Source organism: Thunnus thynnus, chromosome 10 (genome assembly GCF_963924715.1).
Source record: "Thunnus thynnus chromosome 10, fThuThy2.1, whole genome shotgun sequence".
Lineage (NCBI taxonomy): Eukaryota > Metazoa > Chordata > Actinopteri > Scombriformes > Scombridae > Thunnus > Thunnus thynnus.
The window spans coordinates 16,327,947-16,342,373 of record NC_089526.1 but is presented as its reverse complement, the minus strand read 5'-3'; the positions used below and the strand labels follow the sequence as shown (position 1 = coordinate 16,342,373).

Genomic DNA, 14,427 nt, shown 5'->3' with positions numbered 1-14,427 from the left:
CAAGACAAAAAAAAGTCCATTACAAAATTATTAATATTAAATCATCCAATGAGTTGCTAAGACTGAGATTTAATGTTAATCACATATATTTTATATCCCATTTCACAACTACTGTCATTCCATTCTGTAAATAGATTTTAACTTGTAAATTACATTTTAATATTATTTTGTTTATTTCATTATTTATTATTTCCTTACTTTTGTTATAGTTTTATTCCTTATTCTTCTATGTTGCATTTGTGGGAGCAGATGCCAAAACATATTCTTTGTATGCTTGCATAATTGGCTAACAAAACTCATTCTGATCCTGAAAACAACATTCACAGAGCCCCTTGATTCTGTGTCAATGGACCAACCAAAAATTGTCATCTGATAACAATCCTCTCTTCAGGTCTTGCTCTGAATTCCAGCTAGAGTGACATGCAGTCTTCTAAATGTTTGTGGAATAGCACAATATAAATTCTCTTTTAGGGTGGATTCCCTATTTAATATGTCATTACTTAATTATAGAGAAAGCAGGTAGTTAGAACAAATAAATACCATAATTAAGTAAATGACAATTAAAATATTAGACATATAGGTTTTTATTCAATCTTAAAACATGAACCAGAAACAAACCAGACATTTAGACTCATAAACAAAATGTGAAGTAGTAAATATAAATATAATAAACAGATATGTCCTGTGGTAGTTATTTGCAGATTTTGTTGTAAAATTCAACACAGTTCAGGCTCTCACAAACAACAAGATGAAATAAAACTTGTTGGCTTTTATCTATTAAATCCAAAATAAACATAATCTATTGCTTTCCTTTGCATGATTTGCTGAACCTAAAATAAAGGATCATTGTCAGATTTCCACGGCTGTCCTGCAGCTTGTCTCAGACGGCCTCGTCCCCAGAGGCAGGGTAGCTTATGATTGGCTCTCATCACTGCTACGCTGGTACAAGAGTCCGGTTTACGGACGATCTCACACCAGTCTGGATAGTCCACAGGTTTGGATCCACTGCAGGGAAGATCAGAGTCATATTAGAGTGTATATGTTACATCCAAATAAGTAGTTTTTGTGGTTAAATGAAAACAAACTCACTGGTCACAGCATCCTACTCCAAAAGGCTCCATGCAGACACACTGGTAACAGTCACTGGTTATCCAGCTCTCTCCTATGCCGTATACCTGTCCCATGTGTTCACAGCTCCCTGGAAATGTAAAATATCAGTTATTGTGATGCATAAAATATATTCCATTACAAAAAGTCCTCCAGCAAAATATACTTTAAGTATTAAAAGTGAAAGCACTCATTATGCATAATGGTCCCTGTCATACTTTTAAATGATAATACGTATTAGATTTATTATTACTGACGCATTAATGTGTTATCTATGCATCTATATTCTGGTAGTTTATGCTACATCTATGCATCATATTGTACAAACTTATCATGTTTATGGACGTAAAACCTAAAATTTGCTGAGTAATCTGTAACTATAGCGGCCAAATAAGTGTAGTGGAGCAAAAAGTGTGATATTGCCCTCAGGATAGTAGAGTAGAAGTATAAAATATAGCATAAAAGTATAGTACAAGTGGCTCAAAACTGTACTGTGCACAATCATTCACACTGTACTGTACCTTTGGTGTTGAAGAAGCACTCCCCACTGTTATACACAGAAAGGCATGGCACACTGGCACTGAGGACGAACAATAAAGCCAAGAGCACTCCTCCTGTTGTGTTTGCCATTTCTGAAAAGAAGCAGTGCACAGGTAAAAAAAAAAAAAAAAAAACCCACCAAAAATATTGTATTAAGATGAGAGAGACGTCAGATTGTTAGTCTTACCTATTGTGAAGTTTCCACTATGTTATATAAAAACGCTCCCTTGCTGTATTTTCTTTCAGTCCTTCTCTTTCTGCTTTCATTCACGCTCTTGTTGTTTTTCAATTTCTCCTTCTTCCCTTCTGGCTCTTCGTGTCTCCTCTTCAGTGCCACTCTTGAACTGATGCACTCTGATGTCCCTGCTGTGGTCTCAGATATTTATACCTCACCAGCATGTCTTTATCCCTGTACTGATTTCCACTTTCTTCTCTCTATTTGTCCACCCCCCCACCCCCCCCTCCTTCCCCTCCTCCCCGCTTCTCATTAATTGTCATTCTATATCTGCACGCACACATACAGCATGCACACACACAGAGACACAGCTGTTATTATTACAATGTTCGTCATCCCCTCTTGTACTGCTTTGCAGAAATTGCCCCAGAGTATACAGTGTGCACTCTTTCAGATAACATTTGTCTCAGTGGCTGCCATTTGACCCTATCTGTAGATCACACTGGTGACACCAGCCAACCAGTGGCCTTTTGTGCTACAAAGGAGCTGAATGTGTGTTTACACATGAACCTTTGACCCCCGCTCATCATCTAGATGCATGTATAGATCTTTTAATGCAAAAAAATCTTTAAAATCACATTTGAAAAAGGTTAAGTTTGTATTATTGTCTTCAAATAGAGATGCCAAGCATGTGATTTGATTGTCTTTCCCTTACAAACGACTGATAATCTATAATATGGATGCACATCAGTTGCTTAATTCAATTTCATATCAGATTCTTAATGAGTCACGATGCAAATTAAAGGATTCTGATAATGCTCTTACACGATTCAGTGAACTTTTAAGTTTAATTTCCATATTTAAAGTCTTTTTGACATATGTTTTTGCGTCATTGTGAGCTGTTTTTTTTTTTTTTTTTTTTGAGGAGCGAGGAGCAGAGAGGGGGGCAGGAGGAGGTTTTTGAGGAAGATTTTTTTCATGTTGGAGGATGGGTTTAAGTGTTTTCTTTCTTTGTGCTTGGATTTGTTTGAATGAACCACCCTGAGTGCTCTGATAACATGCGCTCATATGCACACGCACACACAGAGTTGTTTGTCACTTTTGAGATTTCATTGACTTACACTTGTTGCTAAGAGGCTAATCTGACCTTAACCTACCTTTCCTATCTATCTACCTATTAACTTAACTCACACTGAGACAACCATCCCCAACAGGATCAAAAGAGTCAAAATCAAACCTGAAAGTGGTTCTCAAAGTGTAACTACAGATCAGACCAGCTAAATAGAAAAATACACACAGGGTCATAAACTCAACCCAGACGCCCTCTAGTGTTGTTTTCCTCTATGCCTCTGCTCAGATGAACAGATTGCCTCACATAGCGTCTGTGCACCCAAACCTGTTTATCCAGTTCCAACCTGTTTATCAGTGGCTCTGGGATTGATAGAATGGTATGTGTACTATTTTAAAACATGAGATGTTACAACCTCATATTGCCTTCAAGAGAATGTAGTTTTTTTTGTGACAGCAGGTTGTAAGCTGCATTTTCATATTGTGTTCTCTGATACAGGAGCTAATTTGATCAGAAAGCACATTATTTCTCACATCTGTGCCAGGATTTTCCAGCCAGTGCCCCTACAAGCCTGTTCACATAAAGATATAATTTATTACGCTTCCTTAGAAAATGGACTGTTACATAATAAAATGGCCTTGAACGTTGACCAGGAGGGAGGAAGTTTCATTATCCAAACATCCAAAAGCATGTTCCTGCTACATAAAATCAGTTAATTAAAGTACAAAAATAATAACTGAAGCATGTAGCTCGCCGTTTCTGATGCAATACGACATGAATCGGGGACGTTGAGGTAATAATGAATCATGACAGAAGATATTAATAGGCCATCAGGCTTTATTCGTGGCCTGCATGGACAAAATCACAGATGATACATTCTGACTAAAAATAAAGGCTGAGGCAAAGAGCTGCTGGAGAGTGAAAATGACAGCTATCAATAATATATAACATTTCTCTACAGACAAACAAAACAGGGAGAGATTTCGGAATTTTATTTGCTCTCTAGTCAGGAGTTGTTATCAGGTTTGGCTTTGTCAACGCCTGTTTGCTCATGAAGCAGGATATAATTGCATGCTTAGATGCCATTGTAAAAAACCAACAGTCAGTTGTCAGTCTTGTGTGTGTGGGTGTGTGTGTGTGTTTGACAGAGAGAGAGAACAAAAGAGCATGCAAAAACTGAAACATGATATTCAGGTTCATTTTTATTTGTTTTAATACAGGACATAAAGAGAACTGTAATAATCAATGCATAATTGTTAATGTTTTATGTATTTCTGCATTCATTTTCTGACAATAAAGTACTACCATACTAATAATGTACTGTATGACCACAGAGCTTATTGCAATTAAAACAAGTGAAACTATGATGATATTCTACAATATCTACTGATAAATAATGACAGGCTAACATCAAAGTTTACCATCCAAAACCATTTTACCTGAACTTCTTACTTCATGGGTCTTTCTTTCAGTGACACAAGGAAAGGATCAGAAGTCAATGCCAGACTCTGTAGGAATATGTCTGATATTTAGTTGACATGGTCAAGCACAAGAACAACCGAATATCAAACATATCATACAGCCTCAAGCCAGTCAGAGCCTCCAGCCTGTGGCAGATAAGAGAGACGATGCAGTGAGAATAAACAAGGGAGTAACAGAGATAAATCCTGAAAACATTACACAGTCGGTTTGTTTCCGGCTGAAAGTAGGCCACAGACAATAGCCTACACTGCATGGAGTATTTATGATAGGGAAAGACCTGAACAACCTGTCCAACACAAGAGGGATACAACAGCAGGGAGAAGCCGTAAAGGAGGAGTGCGTCAGTGATACTGTTGGCATTTAAGATCAGCTACCAATGGTTTTATTTGCTGCAGGAAACATAGGGCTGATGGGAAACAGTAGATGGCAAAAGCAAACAAAAGGAGAGGCAACAAACACCCCACAGTCTCAGCAAAAATCCCTCCAACATTACATGCAAATACAAATAAATGAAGATACTTACCACATTCCCTTTATCCATTCTCAACATCCCAGTGTCCTGTCAGTAAAACAAGTAGTTCAAGTAAAAATGTGACTACTTTCAGTGTCTCTGCAGTTGAAAAAAAGGGTAAAAAGAGATTAATTACCAGTGGTAACTGTTAAATGTGTGTGTGAGCTATGATCTCTGTGTGTATGAGCAATTCCTCAGTGGGACAGCATTTATATACAGTATGCAACCCTGTGAGTTTGGGGGGGACCACCTACACTCAATTTTTCAGTAACACACACATTCACACACACTCAGTGCCCCATGTAATTAGAGGCGTATTGATCAACTGCTGTGGCCTGCAGCCTTTCCTCCCCACATTAGCCTGATCAATAGATGTGATGTTCATCCTACTGTGAGCTCGCTCACACACTCACATACACATATAGACACACATATGACCGCAGATGTAGAGTCAAATAACTTTCAGTTATTGCCTGTAGGGAGGACAAACGTGAACATATGACGGTCACTTCACTAAGTTACTAGACATACTCTGATACTTATATTTCCTTTAAAAATTCAAATATATCAAATGACAAATATCTCAAATGATTACCTTCATAAAGGGATTTATGCATGTATACTTATATGCATATGCATCAAAAAAAGAAAAAGAAAAGAAAAATATAGCATAACATATAAAAACATATACATTAAATGTGTAACCATGAATACTAGTCTGTGTCAATCATTTTCTTTCACAATATCCTAATGATCACAAAGAGTATTTAAGTATCCTTAAATGTTGGATTTCCAAAGTAGAAGACTGGTATAAGGAGGTTTTATGAATATTAACTTAGGATATTAGGCTACCGTTGTAGAAATTAATCTACACTCTACAAAATAGCATCAAGGGACTTATTTATATGTTTGTGGCAGTTGTGAAAAGTAACTGTACTAATAGACCCTGACAGAGATACACTTCTTAAATGTCACATCTACTGTATTTGGGGCATCAGATAAACAGGAATACAAGGATTAGTATGACATGTAAGTGGAAGCAAGTCACTGTTTCTAAGTACTGTACTACATTTCAAAGGCAAACATTTTACTCCACTACACTTATTTGACAGCTAAAGTACATAAAGTAGTAAAAATTATCATTACTTTGACAGCTACAACATAAAATGCTGCTTAAATGGTAATGCATCAATAATAATCCAATATTATCATAATATGACACTGACAGGAGCCCTTCTTCTGCCTAATGAGTATTTTCACTTTTCTTACTTTAAGTACATTTTTCTTCTGCTACACTGCTGTGCTTCTACATAAGTAGCATTTGTCTTTGTTGTGGAGTATTTTTACCTTGAAGTATATTTTTTGCCTAAATAAAAGAAGAAACAGCCACTAGTTTTTGGTGTTTATGAGTAGTAGTTTCATACCTGCTGTGTTTTTTATGTGATTTGTTATGTTGGTAAAGACGAAAAATTTTGTTTGTCCTCTATCCCTGACTAGACATAATTTGTAATACTTAGTACCTCAGGATGTAACACGTAACATGAAACATCCTTGAAAGGTTGTCCAAAGAGTTTTGATGGGATAAATTCAAATTGTAATCCCATGTGGAGACAATCTCTATATATAAATTATTATAGATATGTCACTCAGCAGTGGTAAGATTGGACAATCATCAGATCAACTATACAGTCAAAGTGACCTCTGGCTGTCGGCATGACCTCTGGTTGTCAAGGTGACTGGTGATGGCATTATCGCTCTCCATCTCTGTGTTCAGGGGGTAGTGTGGGACTCTAACACGTGTTGGCTTCACATCATAGGTCAGACATGATGGATACACCACTTTCACCTGTGGGTGAGTCAGGATTTTTTTTATTTGCTTTTGTTTTTAATCAAGTGTAGCTGATGAGAAGTAACATTGCGAGGATGAGAAATTATTCTGTATCTGGAATATGATTCATAGAGACATCCTGCCCTGTTTCATGTGATCTTTTTTTTATGTACAAACATCAAACAACATCATAAGTGACAGACTGCCTTGTACTATTTTTAACACAAAGGTACATAATTGTTTTACATCTCTATACACACATCAAATTAAACAGCATGTTTCATGAGCAACAGCCCCCATTTATGACTGTCCTCCCTCTGCCGTCTCTGTATCCTCTGCTGCCGTTGTGCTGACCTTGTGAGTCTATTGGGGCGGAATGATAGCCCTCTGATTGCCTAATTGTGAGCCTGGGGGGAATATTTTAATCTGGAGAGTCCAACAGATGGAGGGCAGTGTGGGGCCAAGTGAGAGATGACAGAGTAAAGCAAAATGATTTAAAAAAGAACCGTATAAAGATTAAAATTTGCATGACCAAGTATTATTTATATTCAGTCTAAAGCTCCACTATTTAATCTGTTTATAGTTCTACTCACCTCCTCCAAAAAAACGCAGAGAAACTCATTCACCTCTGGTACGATCAGAGCTTCAAAGTTATTTTGCTTTTCCACTCGCGTATTAAAGGTTCAAAGATACGTTTCTTTGGACAAGTCAAAGTCAAAGTTAGTTTCAATTTTGTTGAACAGATAATGTTATCGGAGCTGGACTTTAGATTCATCCAGTTCTTTGAAAAGAGTCTGTATTCAGCTGTGTACAGCCGAATCATCTAGTTTAAAAACTGGTAAAACCAGAGAACTACATTGCTTTTTAAGATGAAAACACTGGTCACAGAAAAGAAAAAAAGTTTTCTCTCTTGATAAAAACAGACTGATATATGAATCATATATATTCAATACAATATATGCAATCATCTGAAAGTTAACATTACATGATATAACAAAATGATAAATATAAACAGACCCATAATCAAAAAATATAAAAAATATTTTAACTGATTATTATATAAATAAGATCATGCACTCCAATCATTAGATCATAATCCAGTCTAGTCCATAATGATGTTTTTGCAATTGCTTATATAAAACTAATGTAATGAACTTGAAAGGGAATGGAGAAAATAATAAAAGCCTGTTAAACCTAATGCAATGCAACACAACACATATAATTATGTTTTTATTAGTAGTCCTGCAACAAATACTAACTTTGTGAACACTGTATTGTTTATTTTTTGTTGAGAATGTTCCAAAAGGATTAAAAACATAATAAAATAGCTGCCAGCAAAACTTTATAAAGCAACTTTTCTAGCATCATTCTTTAAAATAAAAATGCAAACCCAAACAAAAGTGCATTTCAAGTTTCTCTCAGTGGTTAAAATAAAATGCCACACATAAAAAAAACAACTAGGACACAATATTTTATTGCAAACTCACTCTCCAACAGGAAAACAGACGACGCTTTGGGATCAGCCAGAACACACACACTGTACAACCCGAGTTTCACCAGGATACAGAATGAGGTTTACCAGGAGTGACAGACAAAGGCTTTGTGTTCTCTGATTGGTCAGTGCTTTGGTCTCTCTCTCTCTCTCTCTCTGTCCCACACATGCACACACACACACACACACACACACACACACCCTGAGGCAGGGTCACTAAGACAGAGAGGCAGACAAGGTTAACAACGATTATTCAATACCTATCTCTGTGTTTTCAGTGTTAGAGGTAGAGGCGTTATCTAACAGGGGAAAAACTTAATGAAAACTGAAGGCCAAAAAGCGTGATGTTCTGCAGAAAACCATGTGTGCCATGTTGAACAGGAAATTTAAAAAATGACAGTTGAGGAATTTTGTGTCTTGCATCTTACATTTTGGTCCCTCTTCCTGTGTCAAAGCTGTCTGCAAATGCTGTTTGCGTTGCCTATTTACATGAAGTCAAATAAATTGCATCACATCATGAAAACAAAAAGGGGTTGATGGAGCTGTGAAGAGGAAGTGTGACAGCCTGCATTGAAGTGATAAAGACACTTAACTGCACTATGTGACATGTTTAGCTTTTCTCTTTTCACTGTGTCACATACACACACAGCTAACATGCATTAATCATTACCTATACAACCAGGAAGTTTAGTGGTTAAGTATTTCACAACCTGAGGTGTGTTAAGCCCCACGCCCTGACTATTGTGTACTGTGTGGTATGTGTTGAGCATTCTGACATGTTGACAGTGTTACTTATCATTCTCATCTGAGGCTGTTAAAAAAACATGTATATATAAGGATTAAATGGTAGTGCAATAATACTACAGTATTATTGTCCACTACAGTGGAGGCAATTTGTCCCATAATACTAATACTATTACTATACTGAGGGCACAAGATGGATATTGCACCACAATTATAAAGTATAATTGTGTATAATTGTGTTTGATGTATCACTATGCATAGTGGGATGTAACTAAGTACATTTACTCAAGTACAGTACTTTACAATTATAAGCTATTTTATACTTTACTAATTGTACCATACTTTTATACTACCTAATACTTCTATTCCACTACATTTCAGAGGTAAATATTGTACTTACACTCTACTATAACTGCTTTAGTTACTTTGTAATTTAAGATTGTGCAAACAAAATATGAGCAGCTTAAAAATATAATATACAGTATACATAAATACAGTATATAAAACAGTACATTTATCTCCAATTGACCAACCACAACAACATTAAAGTGCTGTTTACACATTGAGGCATGTATAATGGCAAATCGATAGGGCAAAGCTGGAGATTTTTGTTGTAAGGGCTCCTCAGCTCTTGAATAGCCTTTCATTACTAATCCTCTGTAAAAACTCCTTTAAAGACTCATTTTTATAAACTGGCTTTTAATTAGTTTTCATTCTTGTTTTTATTCCTTTGTTTAGATTTTTATTTATATTCTACGTCTTGGTTTGGCATAATTACAACTTTTACTTGCTGATAATAACTCTGTACTTTAATTGGGGACCTTTTAATTGTAATGGAGTGTTTTTCATTAGTAGGATTTGAATACTTATTCCACCACTGTTGGTATGAACAGAAAGAAAACACCGCTGTAGAGAACTTTTCACTTACATTGCAGAAATATTGTCAAAATTGATCCCTTTCTCCTTTTTTAGAGCACCAAACAAAGTCGATCAAATGTCAGAGAGACGCATGAATATGCTGAGTTGTTATTAATACAATTTTTTTAAAATTTTATTTTAAGTTAAACTCAAGGTTGTACATTACTGACAACATACTGTATACATACAACCACTCTTTTTAAAACAAAGTCAGTTCACAGCTCCTCTGTGCATTTACTGTCCTCTTGCCATAAATTCAAACTGCAGATAGTGTGTGACCAAGTGGATGACACTAAACTCCTTCGTGTGAATTTATGGCGGGAACCTTCAACTCAACCCACTTCACTGACTCACCTTTCACGATGTGTAGTAAATGATTACTTACACCTCTCACATCGCCTTTCAGTCACCGCAAATGTGATTTAAACTCTTTAATCCAACGAGCAAAAAATATTCACATACAGTGACACGATCAGTTTAATACAAAGCATTTTACACCAAGATACACACACAAAAAACATGAAACAAAACAAAAGCATATGCCCCGCACCAAAATGTATCTTTAAGATAAACAACATTGAATGATGCTGAGTGTCAAATGTTATTTTGTTGCCCAAATATAAATAATAAATTGAAAAGGAATATTACACAACATCCTATTTGGCAACTGCAAACTCTAAGCAGCCGACTTCAGGCTCCTCTGTACTGAATGGGACATCGGCCCAGTAAAGCAACACGATGGCATCCGGTTACAAAAACTGATTCTTTAACACATGAAGTGTTGCAGAGTGGAAAACACAAGTTGTAATACCTCATCTCTTCTTAGGGGCCTCTGCTTTAGGCTCCTCTGGTTTAGGGGCCTCTGCTTTAGGCTGCTCTGGTTTAGGGGCCTCTGCTTTAGGCTCCTCTGGTTTAGGGGCCTCTGCTTTAGGCTCCTCTGGTTTAGGGGCCTCTGCTTTAGCCTCCTCTGGTTTAGGGGCTTCTGCTTTAGCCTCCTCTGGTTTAGGGGCTTCTGCCTTTGGTTCCTCTGGTTTAGGGGCTTCTGCCTTTGGCTCCTCTGGTTTAGGGGCCTCTGCCTTTGGCTCCTCTGGTTTAGGGGCTTCTGCCTTTGGCTCCTCTGGTTTAGGGGCCTCTGCCTTTGGCTCCTCTGGTTTAGGGGCCTCTGCCTTTGGTTCCTCTGGTTTAGGGGCCTCAGCAATCACCTCAACACACAACTTTCTTTAAGAGAAAGTTAAACAATAGAAAATATTGTGAATGCATAGATATTATAAGGGAGGGCACCCTGCAGGAATAAAAACACATGCAGTAAAGTAGTAACATACTTATCACTATCTTGTCCTGGTTTCAAAAAGTCACACACTGGGCTCCGTGTTTCTAGTTGCTGTTTCAGTGTTGCCAGTTCTGTGCTCCAGCCAGCCTTCTCCTTACTGGATTCAGCTGTAAGTACAATAAAAAGCAAGGTTAAGGCTATAACCTGAAGAGTATATTCTTCAACTAGATAAGAAATTTTAAAAAATGAGAATGCATTTGCAAAACCAGTATGTGCTTGTTGAGACAGAGAAAAGTTGCCTTGTCTCTTCTCTCAATTAATAGATGTAAGACCATTTTTGGCATTAAGACCCTTAAGACAACAACACGTACCTTGGAGATTATTTAAATCTGTCTCTGCTGATGCCAGCTCATCTCTTGCAGTTTTCTGTAAATGGAAAAGGTGATTTCAGACCTGAGTATATTGGAGAAACCTTCTCTACACAGACCAACATCCTGTATCTACAGTACCAGTCAAAAGTTTGAAGTTTGGAGACAGTGTGTCAAGACTTTTTACTGGTATTGTAGTTATCTTTAGCTTTGATGCAGCAATTTCCTACTTTCTTCCACAACAAATATTTAAACACTTTTGTCATGAAATAATATTGGATTGGCCACAACACAGTGTTGGTATAAACCATCAGCAGTACACCATCAAGTACAGGTAAATCAAGCATACACATCATAATTTGTCAACATTTCTAACACTTTTTTTTTCCAATACTTAACTGGTTGATCTCTTTCACATTACACCTAAATGATTCTCTTTAGGATGATGTTTTCCTGCAATGCCCTGAGGAACATTGAGGAATCACCTTAATCCACTGTGAAGCCACAGCATCATAAATGGGTGAAAGTGATAGATATGTAAATACGAATACCTCTACAAACCACACAGAGGCTTGGCAGCTCACTAGCTACTCGACACCACAGCAGGGTATTTTGGTGATGCCAATTTTTATACCTGTATTGTGCCTTTAAGCCATTTAATGTGGGAAAATATGAGAAAAAACACTGCATGTTAGTGCAGCAGCAGTTAAGAGTGAATCAGGTTAGGAAGCAGAGACACGTGGGGACAGATCATACTTCTTCGTAACTTATAAGTTTGATATTAAAATGATAAATCAAATCTTTTTGTGAAGCAACACCCACCGTGGTATCTCATGTTTTTTGAAAATTGGGGAATTGTTTGTGAGGTAAAATGAGGAAACTGCCCTATGATGTCACACAGGTTAAAGCCTGCCATGTATACAAGCAGGGACAGTATGTTAGTTTACATAATTTAAACTGTAAATGGTTTAGAAATCATACAGTAATGTGGGAACATTTCGGAACAGGCTTGCTTCAGTTTAGCGGTGCCTATACAGGCCTATTGTCAGTCGCTGCTCTGACACTGTTGGGAAATGTAGCCAGTGCAAGACAAGCCTGATTTTCTGCCAGGTATGAATTTATTTCATCAGCAGGTGAAACAGGTTTTGTGTGCTCTTTGTCTCATGCATAGATTTGACGTGACAGACCAGGTCAATTCAGAGAATATTTCAGTGGCCATGAAGATCCAGCTGATGCCATTTAAGGGGTTATAGAAGTCATTTATAATTACGTTTTGGTTTCATATTCATGCCCAAGCAACATTTTCACAGCCTATGTGTCATGAGTAAAGTAAATTCAACATAACTTTCACATGGGAATCACTTCCAACACTCAGCGCTTAACTCTTTCATTACCTGGCCTGCCTGACAGGTATCCACTTTCTCCTTCTTCTTCGTGTCTTTCATCTGGAGCGTGTTCACTTCTTCTGCCAGCGCTTTCACATTCGTCTCGGCTTTATCGAGCAGGTCCTGCGTCACTGCCTTCTCGCTCTGATACTCTCCCAGCACATCGTGGGTCACCCGCAGCTTGATAGCCTCAAACCTGCTATGTCTGTCTACTCTGTCGTGCTCCTTTTTCCGTATCTTCATGACTCCCACCAAAGCGACAGAGACCATTATACTCACAGGTAGACACAGTTGCAACTTCATGCTTCACTGGAGCCGCGCGTTTTCTTTGTGTGAGGTATTTGTTCTTGATGATAGGTGTAATTCTTCCTACAGGTGTCACAGCACAGCTTCTTTAACTTCCATGTGGGATTCACAGTCAGCAAGTTCGTAGCCTTTAACTCGCAGCTATTCACCGGGTCGCCCTGGATACACCTTTCTGCGTCCGGAGAAGTGAAATCAATCAACCAAGGAGATGACTCACCTGCGCTTCTGGATTGGGTCTGAGCTGCGCAGAGTTCCGCGAATCTGCCATTAGAAACACGCCCTCTTCCTGGCTGCTAAAGGTGGACAGGTTGGCCCTGCTGACAACTGTGACACCTGCTCACCTTGATCAATCTAGTCAAATGGGACGGTCGATAAACATGCAAATGAATCATGTGTTATGATGATCTAATTTCAAAATTAAGATTAAAATTATTTGACTTATAAGAAGATTAAATTTAAAGCCTATTTTTTTTTTATCTCAACTTTATTTAGAAGCAATGGAGGTATTCAGATTTCAAGTAAAAGTAACAGTACCCCACAGTAAAAAAATACTCTGAGTAAAAGTCCTGCATTCAAAATCTTTATTGAAGTCAAAGTATTCTAGCATTAAAATGTACTTAAAGTATCAAAAAAAAAACTTGCTATCCAGAATGGCCCCTTGAAAATGTTTTATCATTGTATATTGTGTATTATTTGATTACTATTATTGATGCATTAATATGGTAGTGCTGTTGTTAGAGTGGTTTATACTGTTAGGTAGTTCAATCTATAAAAATGCATCTTTTTTTCATTTATTTTTTTTTACAAAGATCTTTGTTGTTTATGCGTAAAATCTTAATGCGTAAATCTGGAGTAAAAAGTACAATATTGCCCTCTGAAATGTGACGTAGAAGTATATCAAGTAACAGAAGACTAAGATACTCAGGTAAAATACAAGAGAATCAATCCATTAACAGTAACATAGACCATGGGGATGTATCTACATTAAAACATTAAAAAAAGTACGTATCAAATCTCCTAATAGCCGACTTGTGCCAATTTCATTTATGAGTAACAAGAGCAAAAGTTTGGAGTTTGTATATTTAAATTTGGGTATAGTAGTTAATCGCCGATATAAAATTCAAAATAACTGAATACATGTATTGTTGCTTGTTTTCATCATTACTGACACCAAACAGTACATAATAGATATTCAAAGGAAGCTACATGATCGTGATGCAGGTGTTTGGTGT

At 37.2% G+C, this 14,427-nt stretch overlaps 2 protein-coding genes across 3 annotated transcripts; both read right to left on the bottom strand.

Annotated features, from left to right (window-relative positions):
* Window positions 1-579: 579 nt before the first annotated feature.
* On the bottom strand, window positions 580-2,074 carry msmp2 (microseminoprotein, prostate associated 2). The gene is made up of 4 exons (XM_067600132.1): window positions 1,835-2,074; window positions 1,629-1,739; window positions 1,090-1,198; window positions 580-1,005 (listed from the first exon to the last, which is right to left on the bottom strand). Exons 2-4 carry the CDS (start codon window positions 1,735-1,737, stop codon window positions 831-833), a joined length of 393 nt encoding a protein of 130 aa, XP_067456233.1. The 5' UTR covers window positions 1,738-1,739; window positions 1,835-2,074; the 3' UTR covers window positions 580-830.
* An 8,208-nt stretch (window positions 2,075-10,282) lies between these two features.
* Window positions 10,283-13,586, bottom strand: zgc:174935 (uncharacterized protein LOC796019 homolog). Of its 2 annotated transcripts, XM_067601502.1 has the most exons (5): window positions 13,345-13,586; window positions 12,899-13,258; window positions 11,508-11,562; window positions 11,189-11,303; window positions 10,283-11,084 (listed from the first exon to the last, which is right to left on the bottom strand). In XM_067601502.1, exons 2-5 carry the CDS (start codon window positions 13,190-13,192, stop codon window positions 10,679-10,681), a joined length of 870 nt encoding a protein of 289 aa, XP_067457603.1. In that variant the 5' UTR covers window positions 13,193-13,258; window positions 13,345-13,586; the 3' UTR covers window positions 10,283-10,678. The 2 variants fall into 2 exon arrangements, with proteins under 2 accessions (XP_067457603.1, XP_067457602.1); XM_067601501.1 differs by having other exon boundaries at window positions 12,899-13,586.
* Between the last annotated feature and the right edge of the window lie 841 nt (window positions 13,587-14,427).